Genomic DNA, 17996 nt, shown 5'->3' on the forward strand with positions numbered 1-17996 from the left:
TGCGTGCGAGCCGTGCACACTGGGGGCTGCAGGCTGGTTTCTGGGTTGCGAATGGCTGCAGGATGCTTCTGAGGGCGTGTTAGGCAAAGAGCTAAAACCGCAGGCGTGACCCAAGTCGGGGCGAGTGGCGGTGCCTGTACATGCGTCGTCTCCGGCAGTTGCATGCCGGGTCGTGTGAAGTTAGCCCCGCCTCACCAGAGGAAGCCGATGGGGCCAGAGCTGCGAGCACAGCTGGGGCCCTTGCTCCAAAATGGTGTTTTGGCTCTTAGATGGGGAGCGCACGGTAAGGCGGCCAGGCCGCGTGGTGTCTGCACCCTGGGGTCATGCCAGTGGGGCCGTGAAGGTTCGGAGGGGACAGCGGGGTGTGTCTTGGCCACGTGGTGTGGCCCCCTAGCCACAGTGGGACTGTCGGCACCCCAAATCAGCTTGGCTGCATTCAGTATGTCGTGAGATGGGCATTAGCAGCCCTAGGTTCAGGGCTGCTTCAGCCTCGTTGAGCGTGGAGCTGTTGCAGTGGAGGGAGATGGGCGAGACGTGGTCTTTGCTTTGTCCTCGCATGGAGCTTTATGCGGTGGGGCAGGGATATCCGGAGGTGAGTGGGCTGGTATCGTTTTGCTCCTTTCTCTCCCTGAAACTGAGGTACAGAGTGAGTGGCAGAACCAGGACTAAAACTTAGGACCTCCTGCCTGCCTGCCTGCCTCCCTTCCTGCCACGGCAGGAGGCTCCGCGCTGAGCACGGGCATCGTCTGACCTCGGCTGCAAGCTCAGTTTGGGCCCAGTGCTCGGGGCTCTTCCTCGGAGCAACGAGAGGCCAAAATGTGAATGAAACGTGTCCATCGCCTTCTGCCAGGCTGGGCTAGATCCGTGCTCAGCTCAGCCTCTCCACCTGCTCCAAGCAAAGCCGCAGTGCAGTGCAGTGCATCTCAGAGAGGACCAGAGGCCGAATGGGGCCCATTCTTCTCAGACCCTCCTGGAGGACCCTGCCCTTCCCCGAGCTTCTCGGAAGCAAGAGCTGGGGGTGGCAGGTTCGAGATCCCATATGACGTGTGGGTCTTACACCTGCAGCTTGTTGTGTACGAGGCTGGTGATGCCCACCACGGCACCAGCCAGCTCGTTTCCGCTCCCCACGGTGGACAGGGTGATTCAAACCTCCTTCTGCCGAAGTCGCAATCTGTGGCTTGGCCTCCAGTCTAGACCCAGTTTTGGCTCTGTATGGAATCTGCCTTGGGCCCCGAGACCCAGCAGATGACTGAATCGCTGCTGTACGTGTCCCACGGTACGTCGGTACCCAGCCCAGTGATGAACTCAGGCTAAAACAGAGCTGTCCCTGCACCAGTGGGCAGCTGGCTACATGGGCCTGTTTGTTTCCAGCGCTGTCGTGGCACTGCCCATGCGTCTGCTGGCTCTCAGCAGCCCAGTGGGATGGGGCCAGGGCTGGACCTCAGGTCTCCCAAATCCTGGTCTGGTTCTCTATGCACCAGTCCTCACTACATCTAACAGACTTGAGCTGCTTCTATCTTTAATTCAAGGTCTGGAAAATATAGCGGCACAGTCCTGCTCTGGGCTTCCCGTCCACGTGTCTCGGCTGAGGGCTCTGTCCAAAGTCGCAGCCATCTCGTCGTCATTCTGGCAAACTTTGCTGTGTTTAATTAGCTGCAGGGGACAGGTCAGGTACCTGCGTAGAAAGAAACATCGCCCAAATGCCGGCAGCCCTGCTGAACTGCCAATCGGTGCAGAAGCCAGGAGCTGAGCTCCTTCAGGTCTGGGAGCAGCCTGGTGAGTCAGCCGTTCTCCGCCTGGCTCATCTCCCTGATTGCATCTGAATACAGGTGTCCCCACGCTTCCAGAAAGCGTGCACACTAATTGCTGCACCTATAAAAGTGGTGGCTCTCGACAGTAATGGTAATCCTGGGGCGCTTGATGTGGGAAGCATTGGCTGCAGCTGCAAGCTCCTAACCAGCCTCTCTGGTTTGGTCATTGTGGAGGTGTCTGACCGGCTCAGGTCTTGAATAGCTGCCTCCTGCATTCCCAGCCTCCAGGCCCTGCGCTGGAGGTGTATATTTGCTGGGGAGTTAGCTCTGTCCATTAACCGAGTGTTCGCCTCAACACACCATCCTCTCACCTGAATTTGGGGCTTTCAGCCCAGGCTCCTTGGCCTGGATAGGATGCTAGCAAGAGCCTAGATTTTGTCAATTCAGGCTGGAAAACAAATGATTCATTTGTTCTCCTGCTGGGGATTTCCTACAACTCCCTCCAACATGTCCAAAATGAAAGATATGTTCTGCATTTCACTGGGAGACCATCACAGAGCCGCTCTGCTCACGGTGGCACACAGCACCGCAGGGCCCTTTGAAATCCCAGCAATATCCCTGAGCAGCACAGCTCAAGCAAGGGTGCAGTCATTCGGGTAGGGGCTTACATCCATTCATCGTGCACCACGTAGCATTTGTTAAATAGATTAAAAACTGGCTGATGGGGGACAGTGTAATGGTAAAGGGGGCAGAGGGGGAAAGCGGGTGCATTGGCTAATGGGGTGCCATTCCTTGCTCTCAGACATTGGGCATGTTTCTAAATCAGTGACTTGGAGGAAAGCAAAATTTGAATGATTAAAATGTGAAGATGGGGTAAATGGCCAAAATGAAAAAGTTGGGTCACTGCCAAGGGGCAGTCTGCATCACAGGGAAGCTGGCAAAGCCGACGTGTTTCTATCTAGGGGTGCAACTTTCCATCGGGGGGGGGAATGGTTTTGGCTTACGTGGTGGGGGACTCTACCCTTGGAAGCAATGACTGGGGTCCATAGTGTTTACTCCCCCATGAAGCAAAGGTGCAGCCCTTGGATGTATTAATGGAAATATGGAGTTAGGGAGGTTATATTGTCTGCTGTATTTGGCTCAGGTGTGCCCAATCTTGCTTTTCTGTCATCCATGGGCCAAGAAGACTGCTCCAGAAATTGGAAGGGCTTGATTGATATTTCACTGACTGCTGTTTGTTTGTAGTATCGTAGGGTCTAAGAGCCTTCATCACAGGTTGGCTCCCCATAGTGCTAGGAGCTGTACAAACACAGATCAAAAAGTGCCTGCCCCAAATACAAGATAAAGGACAACAGGCAAAGACAGACAGAAAGGAATGCAAGGAAAGGAGGTAGGATGGGCCTTGTCACAGTGGTATCCTAAGAGATGGAGAAAGGATTGGGGGAAATGCAGGGGAGATCAGGAGCTCTGTGTTGAGATGCATTTAAACTCGAGGTGGTGGCTGGATGTGCACGAGGGAATGTCAGAGGCAGGCCCGGGTTTTGCTTTGGATGGAAGAAGTGGGATCTGAGCAGCGTTAGGTCTCCGAGCTGTCTGACATGCAGCAGGAGTTGAATTCGTAGGAAGGAATTGAAGAACGGATCCTGGCAGGGACAGCGAGGGGCACTAAGTGAGTTTGGAGATGAAGGGGTGATGGGGAGGGAGTTGGAGAAGCCAGCAGGGTCCAGGTGGGTTTGTGGACATGGAAGAGGCCTCAGGCATGTTTGTCCTGTGTGCGTGTCTGTTGGAGAGGGTGTGCAAGGGCCAGGGAGAGCTGACGAGAGGGTACGGGAAGGCATAACCACAGGTATAAGGGCAATCAGGTGATAAAGCCAGTGGGGCAGGTGGAAGAGGGGTAGAGGATAATGATCTATCCACCTCTCAGGGATGGGCTGCAGCTTAAATTGAACATGTCAGGGAAACATTTCCTATCCTCCATAACCACACAGTGCTAATCATATTAAGCAGCAAGCATCATGCTAGCCCCACCACAACCAGGATCAAGCTGCTGTTTGTTGCATGGTTTTCCCGGGGGGGCATTCCCCACCAGCGCCACAAGACTCTCCTCTGACTTGCAGCTACTGACAAAAGTGCGCTTGCTGCCTGCCAATGTGCCTTTTCACCCCTTTTAGGACTTTCTCTTTAGCTCCCCGCCTTGTGCCTTGCGTTTTAAATATATTCCCCATCTTTAGGCCTTTGCCATAAAACCGTTGCTTGGCTCCTCTTCTTTTTGTCAGGAGGAGCCCATGCACCTTGATGGTGAGAGTGGAGTCGTGGGGCAGGGCTGCACCATGTCCCCCTGGGCTGGGGTGTCCAGCCTGCTTGCTCCTGTTCTGGCCCACCGAGCATCACATCACATATCCACTTCACCAAGACTGCCCAGTCCTCACGTACAGGAGGAGGATAGTGGAGCTGGAGGGTGCTCTTTGCCTTTGGGTGCTCTTCTGGCCTCAAGTGAGCATCATTAAAGGACAAAGTCTTGGTAGTGGCTAAGTCTCTCCCTTTGTGTGTGTGTGTGTGTGTCTCTCTCTCTCTCTTTTTCTGTTTTTTTTCTGTTTTATTTTTTAGCATCTATAGCCACATCTCATGCTTTGGGGCATGCATCAGTTGCTGCAGAGATTAAGCGGGCTTTGGGTCAGCACTGCATGGGTAGCCAGGCACCTTATGGGATTATTCCCACTGGCGAGAGGTCACTACAGGTGTCTGTGAGACTGCCTCATAGCCGGTGTGGCAGTACTGTAATGCCTGGTAGCACCACATTAGTGCGGCTGGGATGAGGGCCCTCTGTTCCTGTACTTAGACTCAGTCCCATGAGACAGCTTCTCAACAAGTCTAAATCCGCCTGCTCCCCTTTTGTACCGATGCTGGGCTCTCCTGCGTCTCTGACCATGCAATTGTCCACCTAGCACAGGAAGCAGGTGGCTTGAGAAAAAATACCCGCTGCGAGGTGCAAGCAGTCTCTTGCAAGCTGTGACCTGGCCGAGCCAGGGATGGGTTTAACCACATTTGCCTAACTTCCTGGGGAGAGGGACATTGCAAAACCCTTGCTGCAGAGGGCAAAAGCAGCCAGGGGCCTCTGTGAGTTTCCTTCTGTCCCTTTGCTGGACCGTGGCTGTCAGGACGAAGGCCTGGAAAGAGCCTTTTGGATTGTGGAGTCTAGACCTCTGAATTTGCAGGCACCCCGTTGTCCAGGAGGGTCCCCAAAAACACCCCCACACAGCACAGCCACAAAGCACTGCACAGATCAAAGCTGCAATGTGCTTGAGGAGGAGGGACAAGGGCATCACCAGCGGCTTGGCCATCACAGTGCTAAGAGCCGTGCTAGGATTGTCGAGCATCTTCGACCTAGGAAGCAGGCCATGCTCCATGCTGTAAGCAAAGGTGAAAACCGCAGAAGTCCTGGCCAGTCTGGTGCAGGGGGAATTCCTTCCTGACCCCAGCTTTGGCATTTGGGGTGATGCTGAGTACGTAAGCAGTCGTTTCTCTCTTTTCTCCCAGCTGGCTCTGAGTTTGTGGGCCTTGTGTTTGGAGATGGCACCGTCTCTGCCGTTAACACAGTGCTGCCAGGAAAGCAACATAGCCTGCTTTCCAGAGGCGCTGCGCATGGGCAGTCTTCCCATATAACGTCATGATTGAAGAAGTGTGGAAGAGATGAGTTCAGGGAGCAGTTGACCAAAGGGATTGAGTTCATATCTAATGCAGATATGAATTGCCTATGGGTTTGGTATCTCCAGGAAGGCACAATCTGCTTTCCCATGCTTCTGCTTCCTTCCTTTTCCTGCCTCTCTGATGTGTGAGCTTGCACCATCCTGGATTCCTCTATGCTCCTCTACACCCAGTGGGCCACGCGTGGATGCAGGGCCCTGGTGCAGGAGTTCTGGATCGCTACACATGTCCAAGCCCTCAGGCAAGTGGACCGTCAATGGCCCTTACACAAAAAAGGGACCTGGCCAGATTTGCCTTCTCCTAACCCTCATGTTATAGAACGGAGTAGGGAATTGTCCCCCCACTGCTGACACCAGGAGGATGAGCCTGATCCATCCTTTTGTCAGGTTTGAGAATAAATTCTGCAGCTCCCTCTTGCCTTCATCCCAGCCAACTCATCTAAGTCGCACAGTCCCGGACTCTGATTTTGGCCTACGGGTTCCACCCCCTGTCCCTACCTACTGTCTTGGGAGGTGCAAGCTTTCCCACCCACATTCTTGCTCCTGAATTTCTGGTGCAGCATGGTCCATGTGCACTAGACAGTGTTTCTCAACCAGTGGGATGCAAAGGTCATGTAGGTGGGACTTTAAAAGTCCTTAAAATGTCCATTAATGATTAATATAATACTAAAATGCACGCAAACGTAAAAACTCACTTCTTGGAGAAAGTGGGGTTTTGTTTTTATCATGGTGGGGCCTAGGATTTGGTGGGACATATGGTGCTAAAGGTTGAGAACAGGTGCATTAGAAAATGAGGGTTGAAGGGAGCTCAGGAGGTCACATCTAGTCCAACCCCTGCTCCAAGCAGGACCAGCGCCAACTACATCGCCGTAGCCAAGGCTAGCTGGGTCTTAAACACCAGGTTGAATGCTTGATGCCAGCTGCAGACTGGCTCTGGGTCATCCTCAGTAGGTTTTGGGGCCTGTTTTTGTCTTGCTGCCTGCGGGGTGGCTTGACCTTAGGCCTATACAGGTTTGTCCAAGGCGTCTTTCCATGGCTGGCAGGTGGGTTGTTGAGGGCAGAGGAGAGAAGAGCCCCAGCAGGGCTGGGGGAGCCTCCAGCATGGAAAGCGTAGCAGAGGTGGCAGCAGGTGCATTGACGCAGCGTTTGGCAGGGGAAGCTTGCGGCGAGAGCTTTCCCGTGGCAGCGTGGGCTGCAGCTCCGGCGGGAGGTTCCCCAGCTGGCCCGGGGTTCAGCGCTGGAGCAGCAGGGGGCACTGCAGGTCAGAAGCCCAGTGCCGTGGCCGGGGTGGCTGCAAGCCACGGGCCAGGGGTTTGCTGGGACGTGTCAGGGGATCTTGTGTCTTGTCTCCGATGGGGTCTCACTCTTCCCTGGAACAGCCCCAGGCAGGTGACCTTGCCCTCGGGGACTCGTGGCTGAAGAGGAGGGAGCCACAAGCCGTGACCTGCTCAGCTTCACCTCCTGGACGGGCCCCACGGGCTGGGCAGGTGGCCCCGGTGCTGGGCTGGGGTCAGAAGGGAGCTGTCCTGCAGGGCACGCAGCTTGTGCCCTCCCCCGCACGATCACTCTGGCCCCGCAGGAGGAAATGTCGTTGATGCTTATAATGACTTGGCATTTCCTGATGCTCTTTGCACAACTTTCTTGCTCACTTTTAAAGTCGCTCTCTTGTTTGGCTGCTCTCAGTGCTCATGGTAACTCCCCCTGCCCCCCCACCCCTTCCCGGAGTGGGCTGTGACCATCGCCGCAGCCCCGAGCGCCGCCTGCATGGGCTCCCGTGGCGGGCAGCTGGCTTCGGACTGCGCCGGTGATGGAGCTGCCAGAGGCTGGAACGCTGTTGCCGGCCATTCCCTGCGAGCAGGTAATGATGGCAGAGAGCCCACGGGCAGTGGCAGGTGGCAGCACTCCCCAGCGCGCCATGATGGGGGCTGTCACCGCAGGCAGGCTTGGTGGGGGGAGGGCGGGAGCCAGTGCTCTAGGAAGTGAGACCTGCTTTCTTTGCATGTTGTGAAGACAAGCTGATGAGGAAATGGAGCCCCGCTCCTCTCTGCAACAGCGGGAGGGTGGTCGCGTGCATCGGGAGAGCTGCTGGAAGCCCCCTCCCTGTTTTTACTCCCTTTGGATCCAAGCCAGACAGGTGTTGGGCACTTCCCCTACTGCAGCGAGCATTCAGGGGTGCTCTGCCCCTGGCCAGATTGGGTGCCGTGGAGCTTGCTGCAGGGGGCTGATTCATATAGCGCCTTCCTGACCCTGCTTTAGCAGGCTTGTGCAACACACACATCCCACAGAGAGTGGAGGGGAAGGCATGTTGCTTGGGGAGACCCATTAGAGCTTCTCATCCTGATGCATCTCTGCTTGGGTTGAGCAGCATGTGTAAGGGAAGAGGCACCACTGGGGTAGGCCGGGTGTCATGGTAAGCACTAGTGGGATGGGAGGCACTTTGAGCAGGGTTTCTAGCTGGTGGAGATTTCACCAGCGGTCCAAGGGACAAGCAGGAAACCCCTTCCTCCCCGTCGTGGAGAGCTTCACGCAGGTGGCACCTTTGAACAGGGAAAGCTGCCTGTGTTGTAGGGAGCGTAACCTCCTGGATGAGACTTTGTGGCATCTTCAGGCTGGACCAGAGAGGCTCCTGGGAGTATCTCTGCTGGGCTCTTCCAGAAGGGAGGGAAGAAGTGACTTGACATCATCTCCACCGCCATCTTAAAACCCATCCCATAGCCAGGAGGAATCGGAGTTTGGGTTCTCATTCCACTTCCTTGGCAAACCCTACCCAAGCTGGATGGGTCAAGGCCTTGAAGAGTGTTGCGCTGCTCTCCATCTACCAGGTGGGCAGGAGAAAGACAGAAGCGAACAGGAAGGACCTGCTTCCTAGCTTGCACGGTCTGCATGGGTTTATTTCCTTGCATTGGCCCCCATCACAGCCCAGGTTGCCTGGAACAGCCCTCCCACCTGCCTCCTGCAAGCTCCACCTTCTTCCATCTGTCTGAGCCTTATCTGTCCATCTGCGGTGGAGCTGTGGTGAGTTGCCCGGGAGAGTGTGCAGCTCTCCATCCCAAGACATGCAGTGCCTTGGAAATCTCGGCTTTAGCACGGGATGGATGTGCCCATGGCCTGGTGCAAGCAGATGGGTTTGGAGGAAGTGGCTGCATCCAGTTTCCTGCAATACGGCTACTGAGAACCCCACAAAGTGGGAGAGCAGCAGTGATGCCATAAGCTCAGCCCATCACTCTTGCTTAACCTGCTCCTAGCTGCTGTCCCGTCATGGATGCGTCCCCCACACAGCCCCCCAGTAGGTTAACAGGCAGGGGTCACAGAGGAAGTGCTTGGCCCAGGCTCAGGTTGAATCTGCTCCTGCCCCTGTGCCGACAAAAGCTGGTCTAACTTAGCAGAAGCTTGTGCTTTTTATTTTAGTGAGGCCCGATTCAAGCTGGGGGAGACACTGGGGGAGGGATTGCCACGGGTCCTCTGGGAGAGAAGGGCTGTGGGACCTTCAGGGTCAGGCTGACACTGCATTTGGCGCCAAGAAGGAATTTACCCCATGGTCAGATTGGGAAGGGCTGTGGAGGGTTTTGTCTGCCTCTCTAGCAGGCCCTTTTTGGGTCTCTTTTTCCTTGGATCCCTTGAGGCCCTTTTTGGTCCTTTTCCTTGGATCCCTTGAGTGCGTGTAACAAAGTACTTCCTGCTCTTGTGGCGGCAGGATGTTGACCGTGCCTGCATTTCCCTGCTTTACTGGTGGCTAGTGAAAGCATGCTTTTGATGTTGGGGGAGTTGCTCTTGAATTTGCAAGAACAGATTTGACAGTCGGGCATCTGAGCCGGTTTCACATAGGGATGATCCTGCCTCAAGCAGGGGTAACTCGAAAGTTTGCGGTACAGATCTGCAGTTACAAGCTCCTATTTTGGCACAACAGACTGGGCTGCTGGGCAGATGCAAGACGAGGACAAATGTTAATAGCAGTCGAGGCCCATCAGGCCTTTCTCTCTGCTATCGTCCTCTTTCTTGTCTCAACCACCTCTCATCAGCCTCCCTGGCTCTTCAGTTCAGTGTCTCCATTCCCAGCTAATGACTTGGGTGTTTGAAAAGCTTCACGATCTTCGTACAAGTGCCTTCTTGGAAGATGCTTGGCCCCTGCAATCCAGGAGTCATTGTGACCAGCCTGGCAGGCCAGAGAAACTTACCCAGTAATTCCTGCATTGAATTGACTGGTTTGTGTTAGACTGCAACTGAGGAGGAAGGTTGGAGGTGGAACAGATGATCTTTCCTAGGCATGACAGTCTCCACCAAAAACCCTTGCCCTTTCTCTCCTGACAGCACTTGGGTGGGTGGGGCAGGTGTTTCATGGTTCCAGCTAGGAGCGGTTTATTTTTCTTATGCTTTCAATATAATATCTTGCTATAAACGAGACAAGCGTGTTATGGTCCCATCTCGCCGTGTTTACCCACAAACACTGCTGGCTGCATCGGCCCCCTGGCATCTGCTGGGAGAAGGTCACCAAGATAAAAGCACGAGGCCCTCCTTGCCTCTTGCAGCCAGTGTTGGCTTTATTGGTTTGCGATCACAGCTCTTGTCTTTCGCATGGTCAGCTGGCCTCTTCGGGGTTCATAAGTATAGCCCGCAGGGCTATAAATTCTCTTTGGGGTGTTTGCATGGTTTTTTCACACCAGTTTCTCCCTTCGGAAAAGGGGGTAGGAGGAGGACTCTCCTTAGTTTGATGCTCTTAGTCTGAGCAACTTTAGGCATTCCTACTATGCAGTGGTGTGTACCTACATGGAAATCATAAAAGAGTCATGCTGGTAGGGCCTTGAGGAGGTCTTTTCATCCAGCCCCCTGCACATGGAAGGATCACCCCTATCCAAACCAAGCAGGTTTGTTTGACTTGTGCTTAAGCATTTCCGCTGATGGAGATGCTGCGGGCTCTCTAGGGTTTAACCAGCCTCAGAGTGAGAACATCCATCCTAGCGTCCAACCCAAATTCCCCTTGCTGCCATTTTGGCCCGTTACACAATGCTGAGCAGAGCATAGATAAGGTGCACCAAGTGCCCCAAAGGGCTCGCGATGAAAGGTAAGCCCAACATGCAGAAAAAGGGCATGGATCTGGGCCTGCATCGTGCCTGAGATGTCTGTGCTGCTAGACTGGGAAGGATTACAGAGAGCATCATGCTGCATCTTGGATGCTGAGGATAAAGGCCCTTTCAGCAAGTGCACAGGCAGCAAGGTCTTAATATCATGACTGCCCAGGTTGCACATCTCTGCCTTAGCTGCAGGCCAGGCCTAGGAGGCCTCTGCTTTGGGGTTGGGTCACCCACTGGTGTGCAACTGAGCTGAAGGAACAGGAAACTTGTGTCAGGGTTATGGGGGCAAATCCTTTGTTCACTTTTCATTGCAAGGCAGGGAGGTCTCAATTGCAAGCCCCCTGACATGTCCCTCTTCTTCTTGGCTTGGGGTTTTTAGGGGCCCAGGGAGGCTTAGGAGGAGTTGTTGTGGGGGCTACACAGCTCAGATGGGAAGCTGGAAATACTGGCTGCTCTGCAGCTGAGATGCTCCAGGAGGAGCTGAAGGAGTAGTGACGTTGCTCAGGTGAGGCTCTGGGCAACATCAAGATTTCAGGAGGGGCATGGGAGGCGTCTGCTCTGGTCTGAAATGCCCAAGCCCATCTCTGCAGTAGTGCCAGACTCAAGGGTGCAACAATTTCCAGTGCCTATACTCATCCCATCGAGCATCCCAGCGCATTCGGTGTGGGCAGGTCGCAGGGGAGTACAGCCGCAGGGTGCCCCTTGCTGGGCTCCTGAAGGGTTGTCCATGGGGTGAGGCTGACCCCGAGTCATCCCCCCTTCAGGTCACAGTGCTGGACTCTTGGAAGAGCTTCTCAGCGGGGGGACAAGCTAGTTACTGCACTCTTGAATTTGAACTGCACCTGTGTAGCTGGATTTTAATTTCCCAGGTGGCGCAGTGGGGCTTTCTTATTCATTTCTTTCTCTCTCTCTTGTACACAAGTGTGGTCACATCCAAATGGATAAAGCTTGAGCCTAGATTTCAAGGAGCAGGAATCCCTAGAGCCTGGTGTGCGTCTAAGCCAAGATTGCAAAGCTTGTATCTGCCAACCTGCTTCTAGCCCCCCCCCCACCGTGTCTGAGGGCGTGCGGGTGCGAGAGTCTGGTTGGGCAGCGGCCCAGCCTAGGCATGTGCGTTTGGTTCTGTTTGTCTCCTGACTGCTCACAATGCCCTTGCTTTGTCTTTCAGAAAGACTTGACCTACCTGCAGCAGTGGCTGGAGACATTTGTCATGAACTTTGAGAAGATCATCACTGTGCAATCTCTGGAGCCAAGAAGGTGAGTGCATCCACTCCCCACCCACACACGTAGGCATTGTGGGGCGGGGAGAGGGGGATGCCCCATGGTTTCCCTATCTACAGCTGGAGGTCAGATGGTCTCTGTGGTGAGTGAGTTCGAACCACCAGAATTTCACTTCTCTCCCTGAAAGCTTTGCAGATTGCTATCTAATATTTTTCTTTAAAACAATACAAACCAATGCTTGGGTGGAAATGCCAGAATAACATACCTCCCTGGAGACTGATGCTTTCTGTACATCCACCGCTAATGAGCTCCAGGGGCTGTCAAGTGGAGCCAAATACGCCCAGACTAGAAATAAGTCATGCCGTTTTCCCAGCGAGCGTATTTGACCACTGGGGCAGCTCACCAAGCCAAGTCTATAAATACCTGGGGTCTCACCCAGAAGATACAGGCTCAATGCGGGCCCAACTGGGTGAGATTAGCTTCCCTGGCTTGTGTTGTTTCAATAGCAAACTATTTTATTGCAATCTTCCCTTCTGATCTGAGCAAATAACCCGTAAACAGGAGCAGCACGGGCTGGGTGGTACAAAACTCCCCCGTGGTGTCCTTTCCAATGCGTTTCACCTTTGTTCTGGAGTGACCCCTGCCTTGCTGAGCAGAGTCCAGCCTCTGTGGCCTGGTCAGTCATTAGGGGAAGGATGGGATGATATAAGTGGGCTGGGGTAACATACAGTGGCTAGGGTGATATAGGTGGGGCTGGTCCTGCGTTGAGCAGGGGCTTGGACTAGATGACCTCTCCTGAAGTCCCTTTCAACCCTCATTCTCTATGATTCTGTGAGGTCCATTAGTGCCATTTGTGTTTTGTGTCTGTGATGTGGCACCTTTCCTTCGAGGATGTAAAATGAGTCTCCACCACGCTCCTTTTCCAAGGGTCCCTGAGCAGTAGCGGCAAGGACATCAGCATTGGCTTCCTGGGACTAGATCAGACTCAGCCTCTGGGCAGTGCCTGGCTTGCTTCCTGGTTAATGGTCCCACGAGCCAGTCGCGTGTCCCGTGGTCTATTCGGATGAGGAGGTGGGGGTGTTGCTTTTTGCTCCTGCCTAGCATCATGGTTTTTGGGGGTTCATGACGATTTTGTGTGCGTGTCTGTGGCCATTGTGTGTGTAGTGCTTATGAGGGGGGAGCCTTGTGCCCCAGGGGGAACTAGAGTAATTGATCTAATAACAAATAGGCCCTTGATAATTGTCCTGTCCTTTGTGGGGGAGAGGGGGTTAACTAGCTCAGTTAACCCAGTGCTCCTTCCGTGTCTCTGTATGAGACTCCTAGGAATGGATATTCTCCTTCAACAGCTCCACCAGGAGGGTATTGGGAAGCTCTTGGCCATGGAGCAATTTGGAGGTCTGCACCCATGGAGGCAGGTTGGCAACTTGCACTGGTTTTCTTCCATCCATCCCTGCCAGGAGAAGCCTTCGCTCTCCTGAGCCAGGGGGCTGGGGATATCACTGCAGACCTGAGGAGGAGCTTCAGTGTTGCAACACTGCCTCGCTGCAGATCCTGTTGCATGAGGCGGCACCTTCCCCGTTAGTCACTAGTGAACAGTGGTTCATGGCCTCCATACTCTGCAAGGCCTCTTGTGATTCAGGTCCATGGAGGAGAGGGCTTCTCCAGGGCCAGCGGACCATGACCAAGCCACATCTGTGCCAGGAGATAGGCAGGCTGAGGGCAGCTGGCCAGGAAGCCATTGCAACATAAGGTCCTTGTTGGTCCACTCCTCTTAGAGTGGACATAAGCTCAGTGGCTAGCTCTTTCCATGGTAGGACTGGGGAGAGGATGATAGATGTGAAACAGGCAGCTGCTTGCTATCAAAGCTTCCCTTCCCCCTGCTTCTAACCTCCACTGCCCAGTGCACCTCACTCCTAACCTGTCTTCCCCATACCTCTGCCATCTCACCTCGTTCCAGATCTGCAACCCCCTTCAAACGATCCAGCCCTGGACACCCTTCTCCATCAATGCCCCATGTTCCCACCTGCTCTTCCAGTGCTGGGCTCCCCCTTCGGTCTGTGCTCATGTTCATTCAGGTATGACTGGATCAGAAGTGACAGCCAGGGAGCTTCATGCTGGCACAGTCTGGATGGCTCAGAGCTGGACTGGATTTAGCAAGCCCCCTCGCTGGCCCAGTGGTGTTCAGTGCCAGTGTGCCCTGCTGCAGGTTACCCTAGAAGCTGCTGGAAAGGCTCGCCACCTCTTACATGCATTATGCAATATTGCACAAGTTTCTCTGAAACCTACAATCCTATTGCGCTAGAGCCATGGAGTGCAAGGACCATCAGCGTCGGGGCGGACTGGGTCCTACGTGTCGGCACCAAGGAGGAGGCTGAGTGGTTCATCCGCTGACCTCTGTGTATGTGCCACCAGCTCTTCCTGGTTTGCTCTCACCACGGCACTCTGCTTTAACTCAGCTGTGGTTGTTTTATCTCCCACAGCAGTAGACCAAGTCCTGACTCTCCTGCACATGTCTCATTCCTGTGGCAGGGCTATGATGGCTGAAAGCAAGAAAGGCTTTTGGTTCCTTGCTGGACAGAACCTCCTGTAGGCTGGCGAGGAGGCTTCCCCTTCCAGTTGTTGGGCAGTGACATAGCCCGAAACTTCATCCATCTTTTACGGAGGCTGGTCAGACCGGGTAGGGTGGCCTGTTAGAGGAGTCGTCTTACGCTCTTGCTCCTCGCCCGGGGCTCGGGTCATCAGGCCACAAATGGGAATGAGCTTCTTTCCAGCAGGAGCCAGGTCACTGGACATGGTAGTAGGGAATAGGGCAAGATATGCTTCCTTTGCCTTTGCCCAGTCTCCAGCCAGGGGCTGCAAGACTTCAAGAGGTCAGCGGTCCCTCGCTTTGATGCTTCCTAGGGAGTCTTAAGCGACCTCCCTGCTATTGAGAGCCTGTCCAAGAGGATCGGCCATGGAAGCCAACAGGCTGACTGGGGTTGAAGCTCACGGCCAGTTAAAGGGATGTTATCTGCTGGCTGGGAGGCCTTCCTGACCCTAGCAGGTGGTTAGTTGATGCCTAGAAGCATGCGGCTTGATCGACATGACTGACTCTTATTCTAGCTGGAGTGAATTGCAGATTCCTCCCCACAAGCTTTAGTCTTCCTTTGCTGGGGGAGGCTGAATCCCAGATCTCCCAGCCTCTGTTTGCAGGGGAGCATTTCAGGTCATGCCACCGCTGTTGCTCTGTTCCTCTGGGCCTGTGGTTAGCACAGGCGCAGCAGCGATTTCTACACCGCCAGGGGAACATTGCAGCGCCTGGCGGAGACGTTGCAATCTGTCCTCGCATCTTCCCCACCTGCAGCGTGGCTTCCTGCCTGCTCTCCGCCCCCCTCGCGAGTGAGCGAGCGAGCAAGGGGATGGGAGGGCTTGCTGGGTGTTTGTGTGTCCCCATGCACTGCAGGGTAAGTGACAGCAGCAGAGAACTCTCCATCGAGACACACGGGCCACTTTTTTACATGGCAGGGGGAGGACGGGGAGACGAGCTGAGTTCTAAGTTTCCATCTGTAAATTGCAGGGGAGATGGTGCATTCAGCTGTGGGAGGCTTTGTGTGCCCTGAGGAGCTCCCTCAGAGCTGCAACCATGCCCATCCTGGGGCCTATGATGATGACTGCAGGCTGCAGCCACTTGAGCAAGTCATGGTGAAAGGGGAGGCGCCGGCTGCATTTCAATCCATGTCCTAGGCCACCTCCCATGCCAGGTGGAGGAGATTCCTGGGTGAAAATGTCACCTGCTGCCGCTGAAGCTCAGCCGGCCAAACTCACAGACTCCCCAGGTCTCTCCATCGTGGCTATGCCCTTAAAATGCTGAGGTTGTATGCTCCTTCTGCAGAGCCAGCGTGGAGGGGCTTTTGAGGCTTCCCGAGACAACGTCCAACCAGCCAGCAATTCCTGTTCCCCTGCATGTCCCTCCTGGACCAGGGCTTGGAGGACCATGTCTGTTCCTTTCCCTTGGACCCTGCGGCCCCAGGCTTTGCAATGCAAAGCTATGAATGCTGCCTCAGCGCTGACTTATTCAGTCTCCCCCGATACCCCCTGGCAGATGGCGGGGCTGCGCAGAGCAATAGCTCATGACCTTTCAGCCAGAGAATGAGTCTCCTTATGCATTCCCCAGGGCTTGCAGTACAGTAGGGGCAGCCCTCTCCCCTCTTCATGTATCTTTCCCCCTCCTCATACATATGAAGAGTGAGGGGAGCTTGCAGCTGGCTGCTGTGACTCATCTGCCTGTGCTTGGTATTGGTTCCTGTTCTGTTTTCCTGTGGGCAACCCAGCTCCCCAGCCAGGATTAACGGTTCCTCCCTTTGTCCCCTAGACCTCAGCTCCATAACACTGACCTCCCTGCTTGTCCCCAGGGGAAAGGCAGAGAATCTGTCTTGTAGTCCCACAGCCTCTTCTTGTTTTGGGGAGACAGGCCCCAGAAGGACAGGAAGACTATCAGAAGACCTTGATTCCCATGACTGTTGCAGTATGGCAGATGCCTTTTGGGAAAGATGGAAGGCTTGAGTCTGGGAGCGGGATGGTTCCTGCCTTTCCAACCTACTGGTTCAGGCTCTCAGCAGATTCAGGCAGGCACAGCAGCCCCCTTAGCTCTGCAGGGAACTAGCAGACCTCCTGTGTCTAAAAAGAAAGGCCTACAAAGGATGGAGGACGGCATCCACCTCCAACGAGGAATACTCTGCACTGCTCCAGACCTTCAGGGAGCAAACCAGGAAAGCTAAGGCTGCAACTGAACTCCAGCTAGCTACAAGTATCAAGGACAATAAAAAGTCCTTTTTTAGATATGTGGGGAGCTGGAGGAAAAGCAAGGGCAACATTGGACCCCTGCTGAACCAGATAGGACAACTGACAACCGATGCCCAGGAAAAAGCCAACTTGCTAAACGCGTATTATGCGTTGGTCTTTCACCAATCCCATGGGACACCCCTACCCATTATGGGACAGGGAGGCCTGGTGAGGGAGATCCCTTACCCCCCATCAATGCTGACCTTGTGAAGGAACACCTTGACAGGCTGGACACCTTTAAGTCAGCCGGCCCTGATGGCTTACACCCCAGGGTACTCAAGGAGCTGGCGAGCGTTGTAGCCCAGCCCCTGGCATGGGTCTTCAAGAGCTCCTGGCACTCTGGTGTAGTGCCCGAAGAATGGAAGAAGGCCAATGTGGTGCCTATCTTCAAGAAAGGGAGGAAAGTGGATCCAGCAAACTATAGGCCCATCAGCCTGACCTCTATCCCGGGGAAGGTCTTAGAAAAGATTATTAAAGAGGCTATTCTTAACAGACTGGACGATGGCAACATCCCGAGGGATAGCCAGCATGGGTTTGTCATGGATAGGTCTTGCTTGACCAATCTCATTTCGTCTGACAACCAGGTGACCTATCACCTGAACAAGGGGGAAGAGATGGATGTCATATATCTTGACTTTAGAAAAGTGTTCGATCTGGTATCACATGATCGCCTCTTGGCGAAACTGGCCAACTGCGGCCTCGGGTCCACCACAATCCGCTGGTTGGGGAACTGCCTCCGTGGTCAGACCCAGAGGGTGGTGGTTGATGGAAGTCAATCGTTATGGTGCCCTGTGACCAGTGGGGTCCTCCAAGGCTCTGTCTTTGGGCCCATACTGTTCAACATCTTCATTAATGATGTGGACATTGGTGTCAGAAGCATACTGGCCAAGTTCGACAACAACACCAAACTCTGGGGTAAAGCATCCACACCTGAGGACAGGAGGGTGATCCAGGCTGACCTGTACAGGCTCATGAAATGGGCAGATGAGAACCTGATGGTGTTTAACACTGAAAAATGCAAGGTTCTCCACTGTGGGAAGAAAAACGTGCAGCATCCTTATAGGCTTGGCAGAGCTACACTGGCTAGCACTACGGTTGAAAGGGATTTGGGGGTCATGGTTGACCACAAGATGAACATGAGCCTTCAGTGTGATGCTGCAGCCAGTAAAGTGAGCAAAACACTGGCTTGCATCCATAGATGCTTCTCGAGCAAATCCCGAGATGCCATTCTCCCCTTGGTACTCGGCCTTGGTGAGGCTGCAGCTGGAGTAGTGCATCCAGTTTTGAGCTCCACAATTCAAGAAGGACGTGAAAAAGCTTGAGAGAGTCCAGAGAAAAGCCGCATGATCAGAGGTCAGGAAAACAGACCTTACGATGACAGGCTGAGAGCCATGGGGCTCTTTAGCCTGGAAAAGCGCAGGCTCAGGGGT

General features: G+C 54.2%; 1 protein-coding gene across 2 annotated transcripts in view; it reads left to right on the top strand.

The window, feature by feature from the left end:
• Positions 1–11617: 11617 nt before the first annotated feature.
• The window catches only part of NBEAL2 (neurobeachin like 2), a 91102-nt gene continuing 84723 nt past the window's right edge, over positions 11618–17996 (top strand). For both annotated transcript variants that reach the window (XM_019529766.1, XM_019529772.1), the window contains exon 1: positions 11618–11781. In XM_019529766.1, coding sequence (XP_019385311.1) covers positions 11633–11781 — 149 coding nt within the window. In that variant the 5' untranslated portion in view covers positions 11618–11632. The remainder of the gene's footprint in view (positions 11782–17996) is intronic.

Source organism: Crocodylus porosus, unplaced genomic scaffold (genome assembly GCF_001723895.1).
Source record: "Crocodylus porosus isolate Cpor-Errol unplaced genomic scaffold, CroPor_comp1, whole genome shotgun sequence".
Taxonomy (NCBI): Eukaryota; Metazoa; Chordata; order Crocodylia; family Crocodylidae; genus Crocodylus; species Crocodylus porosus.